Raw genomic sequence first — 12073 nt, forward strand, 5'->3', positions numbered from 1 at the left:
TCTACATAGGTTCCTTGTAAGTAATCTATTATGGTCTTAAGCTACCATTGCTACTTTAAGATCTTATTACAATCTTTTCTTGCCTGTCCTGTGGTCAGCCTCTGAAAATCTCCTTATACATTTTTTATAGACAGCTACATTGCATCTGGATTTTTGAAGATTGGAAAGATCCATGAAACGCGTCGAGCTTTTAGATGCTATTTACACTAATAACCTCCTTATACTTCTATCATATTATGCCGTTTGGACCCCCCCCAACTGCCACTATGTTACTATGAAGACACACAACTATAAGTTTGAATTTGTTTTTTATCTCACCATTGCGATCCACATCGTGCTGCTATGTTGCTGGGCCACTTTGTTATTGTGGATCAGTTTTATGGAACGTGTATTCATATGCTTTACTATATTATTCTGTATACATGCAGGCCATTTGGTCACAAATGTGGTCCATTTACCAGACATTACTAATACTATGATGCAGTTACATGCAATTAATAGTCTGATGATTTTTTACTATGGTACCATTGTGACTGCAATAGGCTGCTATGCCATCATGCTATTTTATGATGTTTTAATACCATGTATCTTACTATGAAATAAAGTTTCCTTGATTTATTACATTATACTGTTTACAACTTGTTACTATGCAATACAAAGCGGTCGCATATATGGTGCACTCATTAGATATCCTTACCAGTATTATGTTGTGTTATCTTCCCAGCTGCATGCCTCATACAAAGTCCCAAACCCCCTTTTTTCCTTTTTTTGTATACATTTTGGGGATGGAGGTACATTTTTATAAATGTCCTCATATAAAGTCCCATTTAGTTAGTTTTCTCTTTTTCAGAACACAGTATTAAACTTACAGTTTAAGAAGTAATATTATCGCGTAGTTGCATATAAAAAAGCCGGCCAGCATAACAAACATAGAACGGAGCCCGTCCTCCTCATCCAGTCACGTGGTAGCGTCACTACGTGCGTCTCCAGACACGTTTCATCATCAATCGGATGTTCTCAATGGGGAACGTCCGATTGATGACGAAACGCATCTGGAGACGCACGTAGTGACGCTACCACGTGACTGGATGAGGAGGACGGGCTCCGTTCTATGTTTGTTATGCCGGCCAGCTTTTTTATACGCAACTACGCGATAATATTACTTCTTAAACTGTAAGTGCAATACTGTATTCTATTAAAGCTACCTTGGGTATATTACACTATGGCCATTTTTTTTCTTTTTTGGGCTGTATATTGAAGGAATGGATATTATAGCTGCAGCGAGTGAAATTACCAACTTTCCATCATCATCTGCAAAGAGCCCAGGCTGGGTCGCAAGCCATCTGCCTTTACAGCTTGCGATTTGGTAAGCACATTCTACAGCTACGGTGGTCGGGTTTCTCACTTTGGTTTTATGTGCACATCATGGTGTTTGCTGCAATCTAAGTGCCCCTATTGGATGCCCAGACATACTACACTATGGCCAGTTCTCTTGTTCTTTCTTTTTTTTGGTTCATATACTGAAGGAACGGCGATCTGAGCCTGGAGTGAGCGGGATTATTAACTACATCTAAAAGGCCCTGGCTGGGTTGTAAGCCATCTGCTCATACTGCTTGCTGTTCGGTAAGCTCAATTTACAGCCACGGTGGTCGGGCACTTTACCTTGTCTATGTGTACACATTATGGTGTTTGCAAGATCTTAAGTGCTTCTGTTGGATGCCCATAGATAAAGCCTTTTGGACACTTCTTTTTTAGCGCAGTTTCTGTTTATTATATCTTTATTTTACTTCTAGTCTAAAGCCTCATACACACGCTTAGATTTTCGGACAACCGAACGTCTGTTTTTTGTGGCATGGTAGTCTCGTGTCAAAAGTGAAGAGGTTACTCACAATAGGAACATTTTCGTACGACAGAATACAACATCAGAAGTGACGTATTGTGTTGAATAGTTTTATATGTATTCTTTCGTTTCTGAGCATGCGTAGTCTTTTTCATACGAAAACCGTACTAATGAAACGAAAATTGGACGTTGAGTTCACATCCGACAAAAATTTTATAGCACATCCAGCTTTTGTCTAATGAAAAAACAAAATCGGCTGTCGAAAGCACCGTAGTAACGATTCTTAGACATGATGGCTGCATTAGTTTTCATTTGCAGGTATTCTGTACTTTTATTTTCAACAGAAACAGCTGTCCAGGAAATGTAGCAGGTAGAGGGTTGAGACAAACCATTTACCACTGACAGGGGTGCTTACAACGATCAGCCTTTATTTAATAATTTATGTAAAACCTTTATCCCAAAAAGTGAGAGGCTGTCAGGCAGGAAAACACTGTGACACAGAGGACAGGTGTCCAGTCTTATGTGTCCTGAGACGTTTAACTCACTGGTTGCCCCGGTGCAAAATGGGGCTGTCATAGCCAACCCAGTGCATAGGATCTGCAGCAATGCCCTGGTCGGGCGTGGGTTTCTACTGGATCTACCAGATTGGGTTGCTGCTGGATCTCAACTATCCAGCCTGTTGCCCAGCTCAGCTGTTGATTGAAGATCATCACAGGAAAAAAGAAAAAAAGAAAAAAGCTATGGAACCACAGGTCCAGCTGCGAGCTAGTTCCCCACTTCTACACTAGGCAGAAAAGACTGAGCGGCCTATAGCAGAGAGAGGGTGGACTAACAGTTAGGACTCCTCGCAGGCAGTGCTGTGTTCTTTTTTCTGCCTAGTGTCCTACTCCTGAAGGTGGCGCTATAGCCCTACATTCAAGTATTATATGAGCTGTGCCCTTCAAACAACGAAATAGAAAACAAGAAAAACTGTTGCTGTAACTGCTTAAAGCCTTAGCTTGAGTTTGACTTTAATCTGTCAGTGTATCTAAATCTGCTAGTACATCTAACATTCCCCTCCCTCAAAATTGACAATGCTGCTGTACAAAGGTGTCCCTGTGCTGCTTCATCTAGAGTGGGGGCACTCTAATACAGGAGGGTGTGTTATTGGCTAGACCACCAGAAGAAGAGGGAAAAGAGGGAAAAGGCCTATGAAAAGAAAACTAACACAGCCACCACATTCAAGGATTGGTAAGCTGCAATAGATTACATTTTTGGTTTAGGGCTTAATACTACGTTAAGATTCTTTGGACTTGTGCTTTGTGCATGCTGCTGCCATTCACAGCCATGACATTCCGGGAACAGCTATACACAGTTCCCTAGTTATCGAAACTCTTCCATTTGTTTGTGATTGCTGGAGGCATTAAGACACCATAACAGTAAAGGAGATGTTTTTATTACTGCATTAAGGGTATAATATGCTACGTAAGTACAGATGTAAATAATGCTTACAAAATAAACTTCCATCAATAACCCCAAGGTAAAATTACCTGAAAGATTTGAAGAGCTCTACAAACTCCACAAAGTTCATGCTGCTATCAGAAACCATAAATGACTGAAATCCTTTCATTCCACCCTTAATTCTTCCATGCCAACTTGAACTACTCCATGTGCTGGAAAATAAGAAGATTTTACAAGTGTTTTATTGCAGAACAACATGTGCCAGTTTGTGTATTTGTGGTGTGTCTTTCTCCACTAAATCAAATCATTTTAATATAGTTTAATTCTTTGATTTATTAAATAAAATATACAATCGTTTTAAGACTCTTGGCAAGATCCACAAAAATATGGAAGGTTGAACAATGTACTGCCAGGAAGAGACTTAGAGAAAAATCCTACAATGATTTTATCGCAACAGCAAAACTGTAATGGATTTAAAACATTTTACACAGGAGGAAGTCAACATAGATTTTTAATTTATTTACTACAGGTTTTTCAATTGCACTGACAATTTACACAGGGCTTTGTATATATTGTACATTCACATAATTCCTTGACCTTTAGGGAGCTTACAATCTAAGGTCCCTACCTTACATGCATATATACACATACTAGGGCCAATTTAGACAGGAGCCAATGAATATACCAGCATGTCTTTGTAGTGTGGAGGAAACGGGAATATCCAAAGGAATACCATGCCAGCACAGAGAGAACATACTAACTCCATGCAGGTAGTGTCATAGTTAGACTTCAAACCAATATCCCAAGTGCTAACCACTAAGCCACTGTGCTGCCTCTACTAGAACAGCATGTCATCAATTAGTATAGCTTATCGCATAACATAAATCAATTTAACCAGTTTCGTATAGCTTACGCATTTGGAGGTTTGTTGGAGCTGGACAGGACTGGTGAGGATGCTGGCCGGATAGGTGTGGTTGTACCTGGTATTACATTTGTAGAGCCAGAGACAGATGCTGAGTGAACTCTCCGTGACGGAATAGTATTAGATGTAGAACATCCAGGAACTGTATTCTGGTCTGTCAAAGAAGAAAAAAGAAAATTAGAATTTAAATTATTATTATTATTATTAATAATAATAATAATAATAATAAGTATTATTTTTGACAAAGTTATTTTTATTGCATACATTTATATACTGTACTGAAAAACTGTCACAGAAGCACAGAGAGAACATGTTCTTCCCTGGCTGTACTCTGCCTCTTCCTTATGGCTTTTAAACTGCAGATGTATCCATATTCCTTGTATTTGTATACATTTACCAGGACCAAAGATACTAGTAAAGCCGTGCATAAGAAATTACCATTGCCCAATCCAGTGGTCTTTCATTCAGATGATTATCTCATATCTATGAGGGAATCCCTCTTATCAATCACTCTTGGGGGGTGGGGCGGGCAACATCCACTGGGCAAGATAAAAAACCTGATCTGATCTACAGTGCCTTGAAAAAGTATTCACACCCCTTGAAATTTTCCACATTTTGTTATGTTACAAACAAAAACGTAAATGTATTTTATTGGGATTTTATGTGATAGACCAACACAGAGTGGCACATAATTGTGAAGTGGAAGGAAAATGAAAACTGTTTTTCAAATTTTTTTTACAAATAAATATTTGAAAAGTGTGGCATGCATTTGTATTCAACCCCCTTTACTCTGATACCACTAACTAAAGTCTAGAGTGCAACTAATTGCCTTCAGAAGTCACCTAATTAGTAAATAGAGTCCACCTGTGTGTAATTTATACCCAGTATAAATACAGCTGTTCTGTGATGCCCTCAGAGGTTTTTTAGAGGACCTTAGTGAACAAACAGCATCATGAAGGCCAAGGAACACACCAGACAGGTCAGGGATAAAGTTGTGGAGATGTTTGAAGCAGGGTTTGGTTATAAAAAAAATATCCCAAGCTTTGAACATCTCACAGAGCACTGTTCAATCCATCATTTGAAAATGGAAAGAGTATGGCACAACTGCAAACCTACCAAGACATGGCTGTCCACCTAAACATACAGGCTGGGCAAGGAGAGCATTAATTAGAGAAGCAGCCAAGAGGCCCATGGTAACTCTTGAGGAGCTGCAGAGATTCACAGCTCAGGTGGGAGAAACTGTCCACAGGACAACTATTAGTCATACACTCCACAAATCTGGCCTTTATGGAAGAGTGGCAAGAAGAAAGCCATAAGAAGTCCCATTTGCAGTTTGCGAGAAGCCATGTGGGGGACAAACATGTGGAAGAAGGGGCTCTGGTCAGATGAGACCAAAATTGAACTTTGTGGCCTAGAAGCAAAACGCTATGTGTGGTGGAAAACTAACACTGCACATCACCCTGGACACACCGTCCCCATTGTGAAACATGGTGGTGACAGAATCATGCTGTGGGGATGCTTTTCTTCAGCAGGGACAGGGAAGCTGGTCAGAGCTGATGGGAAGATGGATGAAGCCAACTACAGGGCAATCTTAGAAGAAAACCTGTTATGCCCCGTACACACGATCGGACTTTCCGCCAACAAAACCGTGGATTTTTGTTCGAAGGATGTTGGCTCAAACTTGTCTTGCATACACATGGTCACACAAATGTTGGCCTACAATTACAAACGTGGGAACGTGGTGACTTACAAGACGTACGACGAGCCGAGAAAAAGTAAGTTCAATAGCCAGTGCGGCTCCTTCTGCTTGATTCCGAGCATGCATGAACTTTTGTACGTCGGACACACAATCGGAAATTCCGACAATAAAGTTTTGTTGGCGGAAAATTTGAGAACCTGCTAGCCAACATTTGTTGGCGGAAAGTCCGACAACAAATGTTCGATGGAGCATACACACGGTCGGACTTTCAGCCAACAAGCTCACATCCAACATTTGTTGTCAGAAAATCCGATCGTGTGTACGGGGCATTAGAGTCTGCAAAAGACTTGAGACTGGGGCAGAGGTTCACCTTTCAACAGGACAACGATCTAAAACATACAGCTGGAGCTACAATGGAATAGTTTAGATCGAAGCATATTCATGTGTTAGAATGGCCCAGTCAAAGTCCAGACCTAAATCCAATTGAGAATCTGTGACAAGACTTGAAAATTGCTGTTCGCAGACACTCTCCATCCAATCTGACAGAGCTTGAGCTTTTTTGCAAAGAAGAATGGGCAAAAATTTCACTTTCTAGATGTGCAAAGCTGGTACAGACATACCCAAAAAGACTTGCAGCTGTAATTGCAGCGAAAGGTGGGGCTGAATACAAATGCACATCACACTTTTCACACATTTATTTATAAGAAGTTTTGAAAACCATTTATCATTTTCCTTTCACTTCACAATTATGTGCCACTTTGTGTTGGTCTATCACATAAAATACATTTACATTTTTGGTTGTAACATGACAAAATGTGGAAAATGTCAATGGGTATGAATACTTTTTCAAGGCATTGTATATTGTTGCCCATGGTGTTAAGTGATACCAAACCAATACGTTTTGTTTGGGAAGTGCTGTTCACTCTTATTTTAATGGATATTTTAAATGATCTTGTGATCATTGAAGCTTTTAGGTTGTATAAAGTTGTCTGCATTTTCCACATCCACTTCATTTTTTGGAAATGCCACGCTTTTAAGCTATTTAATATTTAACAGGATCTATAGCAGGGCTATTAAATTAAAATTCATGGTGGTCTGGTCAGTAAAATTTTCTTCCACTAGAAGTCAGAATTGCAAGTTTGTGCCATGACTCAGATCCTTCACATCACAGCCCCCCACATTTATATCACAGTCCCGTTTCTACGTCATTGTTCTTAGGCCCCCCCCCGTACATTTCAATCCTTCCTTTACATCAGTGTCCTCAGTCCCCCCCTTCATGTCACAGCCCCTATGTTAATTCACAATCCCTCCACCCTTTACATCACAATTCCTCCCCCACGCCACAGTCCCCCCTTTACGTAATAGTTTCTCCCCCCTTATGTTACAGTTCCTCCTTCACATCAGTGTCTCCTGCCCCCTTAGATCCCCCTTCATAGCAGTGTCTTCAACCCCCTTTCATATCACTGTCTTCACTTCATATCACTGTCCTCACTGACCCTTTCAACCCCTCTTCATAACACTGTCCTATACCTCTTTCACGCCCCTCTTCATAGTACTAACCTCACCCTCTCTTCATAGCACTGTCCTCAGCCCCCTTCACCACCCCAACACCTTCGTAGCACCGTCCTCAGCCCCCCTTCACTCTCCCTATTCATAGTACTAATCTCACCCGCTCTTTAAAGCACTGTCCTCAGCCCCCTTCACCCACCGCCCCATTCGTAGCACTGTCCACAGCCCCCTTCATTCCTTCTTCATAGCAGTCTCCATAGTCCCCCTTCAAAGCAGAGCCCTCAGCCCCCTTCACCCCTCCTTCATAGCAGTGTCCTCAGCCCCCTTGTCCTCCCATCCCCCTTCATAGCAGTGTCCTCAGCCCCCTTCACCCCCCCTCCTTCATAGCACTATCCTGAGCCCCCTTCACCTTCCCTATTCATAGCGCTGTCCTCACTGCCTCTTCACAGCAGTTTCCACAAAAAATCAAAAAAAGGATAAATTGGATTTTTACGGTGCTGTACCTTCCCTACAAGAACCACGGAACACAATTTTTTAAAAAGAGAAGTTTTATTTTCCATCGATTAGGTTGATGGAAAATAAAAGGTCTGTTTTTATAAAATCGTGTTGAGTGTTTTCTGTAGGGAAGGTTACAGCACCATTAAAAATCCCATTTATCCTTCTTTTGATTTTTTGTTCACATTTATTCAGGGGTGTGGTGCTTGATCATTTAACTTAACCCATTACTTTGATTAAAAGAGTGTTTCCAGCCTTACGCACAGTCCTACCTTACACAGGGCAAATCGGGACAGCGGCTGTGAGCTACCTGACTTTTCTTGTTACCAAGCCGTTAACTGGCCTAGGACTGCCCAGCGTCCTAGCAACCAATTACCTGCTTGCAGCTCCTGCCCTCCGTGCAGATCAGCGGCCTCTCTAGTCCCTTGCCATGCTGCAAGGATAACAGTGCAGCAGCTGTGTAGAAGAAGCTGGGCCTACACAATGGCCAGGCAAGAAAAAGAGACCAGGCTTCTAAGTGGTGCGACGGCAGCGGTCTGGATGGGACTGTCACTGTGGTCCACCATTTAGTGATGCCTGATCTATATCCAAGATAAGATAAGATACACATTTGAAATGTAGAATGCACATTTATAAATGTAAACAGACTGAGTTCATAAAACACTATTGCCTTTGTCACCTCTACATATTAAATCCCTAAAATAGAGACTGTAACATAAAGTATCAGACTATGATTAGTTTTAATTCCTCATGTCGGACCTTGCTCTTCTTGTTCATCAATTTCGGGAGGATCTGAGCCGCTCCTGCTGCGGCTTTCTTTGTAGCTTCTGCTTTTCCTTGCTGCCATCTCATCATCAGCAGCATCTCCACTTTCTCCCTGGTAACATATTACAAAGGTTATTGTACTTATATTCGTTTACAGCATATACTATGTTTAGGAGAAATTCCAGACAAAAAGATACATTTTTTAGGGCAATCCTTAGACACAATTAGGATTACTAAATTTTTCCCTATAACATACAAATCTTCACCTTTTAAAAAAATTGTAAAGCTTTAATTCAATAAATAAAATAACAAACATGTCATACTTACCTGCTATGTGCAATGGTTTTGCAAAGAGCAGCCGTGATCCTCCTCTTCTGGGTTCCCCCACTGGCACTCCTGACTCCTTTTTGGCTAATGCCCCCATTACCACCTGATTTGTCCAATGGTCTCTAGGCCATTTCAAAGTGGAGCCTTGAGATTTACTACTGTTTTTCATTTGACATAATGATTTCACTCTTACAATATTGTACTTCTTGGTGTCTTTTAGGGCCACTAAGTTGTAGTTTGTCCCTATCTCGCATTAGATCATCCATCATGCATTTCTAGGTTGTCCGGTGTGGGGGTGGAGTTGCCCCTCCCCGTGGGTTTTCCCAGTTGGGAAGGGTATTTACCCTCTTTGTCCTGTCCCTACCCGACACAGGGGGGCCGCGATGTCCCATATATACATTGCGGCAATTCTTACCCCAATGCTTAAAATGCGGTTCGAGCAGGGGTCCCTGTGTTGGTGGTTATTAGCCTTTAGTTATCCCCCTTTTCCACTCTGTATGAGTGAGTCAGGGGGATAGCCCCTTTTGGTGTCACAGGCCCTGGTAAAACACCCCCCCAGGTTCATTCCATCTTCTACCCCTTGCAGGCCATTCCACTGACTAGGACTCACTATCCTGCCAAGCGGTCTTTTGGGCTTATTTTTCCATCCATGGGGTGGGGGGATGTTTCCCTTTAATGAGGACACCGTATCCACGGCGCTGATGGCGGTCGGTTGATTCGGTTGTTACCTCATTATAGCATTTCCAACTATGGGCATGGCCCCTTTCCATCATGGTGGCCGGCCCATCCAGGCTGCTGTGCGTCGCTGTGATGCACACCGCCGCGGCGCGCATGCGCTGTGTCAGCGGCGGGGTCTTGTGTCATGGGGACGCACGGTGTCACCACGTTGGACTGCCCTGTCGGCGGTGATTCTAGGTGCGCCGTGTCATTGACTGATGCAGCGGCCCATCCCCGCCCACACCATATAAAAAGACGCCAGGGACGCCAAATGGCGTCACTCCTCCCTCGGTTACTAACCGAGGGTCATCAGGGTACACAGACTGCTCCAGGCTAATTGGACCTATACTCCCTACTAAAAGTAAGTGTTTTTATCTTACACTCGAATACCAGAACAGGAGAAAGGGGGTTTTATTACCCCCCTTTCCTTATTATGGTCTTTTTGCACATTACTCCTTTCTTTACCCTGTTCTATACAGCCATCAAATACTTGATGCTGGAACGCTAATACTTGGATTGTAACTTCATATCCAGCCGTCTTATAGAGGACATAGGACATTGTTAACCCATGGAGGATCAGGACCTCTTACCCTGACATTGGAAATACAATTAACAAACGAAGTGCATTAGGAGGATGTAAGTGGTGTTTTATATATATATATATATATATATATATATATATATATATATAGCTTTACACAGCTTATAACATTGCTGATTTGATTTTCCTTAGACTGTGATGCATTTCCCTGAAGAAGACTTTTCTTTGAAATAAGCATGTTGAAATGCGTTGGAATTCTACTACTCGATGCCACGGTTTCTTGTCTGTGGTGACTGTATCGTGTAGTGTGATGTATCACTTTCTTCTAAATTTTCCTTCCTTATGCGAATGCACTCTTTTAATAATTTTGTAATGTGATATCTTTATCAAATTCTATCTATTTTTTTGTATTTATGTAATCAAAATTCAGATTTGTAATAAATATATTTTTATTTAAATTTATAGTTTTCATTGCCTTAAAAATCCCCTTAGAGTTCTATGCAGTTTTTTCTTTAATGCCCCCATAGAAAGTTGCTTTGTATGGGGGCACTTGTGCAAGCTCGCACCCAAGCCACCTTGTTTGTGTCTATTGACACAAACAGCGTAGCTCGGCCCCGCCCTTTACTACCTTGTCACAGAATTTGATTGACAGCACTTGGAGCCAATGACTTCCGCTGCTATCAATCTACTCTGTGAGGAGGGAGAAAGCAGAAATCCACAGCTCCCATGCACACCGCTGGATCGAGAATGGGCTCAGGTAAATATAAGGGGGATGTGATCCTGTGACACAGAAGAATTTTACCGTAATGCATAAAATGCATTAAGGCAAAAAACCTTTAGGCTTTAGAACCAGTGTAAGTTCTGTGCCAGCGTCCCTGTTCTGGAATGTTATCATAACACTATTATTAAGAGTGAAATACACAGCTCTTAATGGAGAAAATGCTAATTGAGGGTCGGGTCTCTATAGCTCTGGCCACATATACAGTATGATTGTGTAGGCTTTGTCACATGTTCTCTACTGAAAGGGATAATCAGTCAATCTGAACTTTGATCCTCCTCTTCACCAGAGAGCACACAACCCAGTACCCATATCTTTACACAAGGAGCATATTTTTTTCCATGAAATGTCAGTATACAGACCTGGGTATTCTCTATTTACTCACACAGCAAGACTGTTAAGATGGGTTTATGTTAAGAATTAGGTAATACACTTTAGTACAGAAGAAAACCAAATGTTGTTTTTAAGCGTATATCTTTAAATACAAATGTACAAAACATGCATTACTTTTTTTGTTAGATACCGTACATAAACTGGTTATTCAATTACTGGAGGTACAGATAATCTTAGAAAAATATGGTGTCCCTGTTATATACAAATTCCAAAAATTTAAAAATAAATCAGTTGGTGATGAAGAATAAATGGAAGATTACAGGATAACATCTTACATATTTTTATATGAATGCTAACAAAGTGAATCAGTACTTATACCCTCATAAGAACTTTCTTCTTTTTCTTGGCTGTGTTTATCCCCAGAGTATTGTTACGCTGCACATTTGGTTTTTCAGTGCTTTTGGTTAATGTTCCCGTGCTTGTATTTCTAGTGCTCCACCGCCTTCCCCCGAAAAGCTCAACAGCCTGTGCTAGTGTTGGTCCTTCAAATCTGTTATCCTCCTACATGCAGCATCCATGAAAACGAAAAAGGGCAACATATTAGAGGAAAGATACTACATGTGAAAAAAAAAAACAATATAGTGTATTAAATGTAGAACTTCAGTGTACTTATCAGGTGATTCTGCCCCCCCCCCCTCTCCCCCCAG

At 41.3% G+C, this 12073-nt stretch overlaps 1 protein-coding gene across 5 annotated transcripts in view; it reads right to left on the bottom strand.

Moving 5' to 3' along the window:
• The window catches only part of PLCE1 (phospholipase C epsilon 1), a 945493-nt gene that overhangs the window by 250083 nt on the left and 683337 nt on the right, over positions 1–12073 (bottom strand). For all 5 annotated transcript variants that reach the window (XM_073596424.1, XM_073596420.1, XM_073596423.1 and 2 more), the window contains 4 exons: positions 11745–11927; positions 8665–8782; positions 4194–4356; positions 3370–3492 (listed from right to left, as the gene is read on the bottom strand). In XM_073596424.1, coding sequence (XP_073452525.1) covers positions 3370–3492; positions 4194–4356; positions 8665–8782; positions 11745–11927 — 587 coding nt within the window. The remainder of the gene's footprint in view (positions 1–3369; positions 3493–4193; positions 4357–8664; positions 8783–11744; positions 11928–12073) is intronic.

Source organism: Aquarana catesbeiana, linkage group LG08 (assembly GCF_042186555.1).
Source record: "Aquarana catesbeiana isolate 2022-GZ linkage group LG08, ASM4218655v1, whole genome shotgun sequence".
NCBI classification, from domain to species: Eukaryota; Metazoa; Chordata; class Amphibia; order Anura; family Ranidae; genus Aquarana; species Aquarana catesbeiana.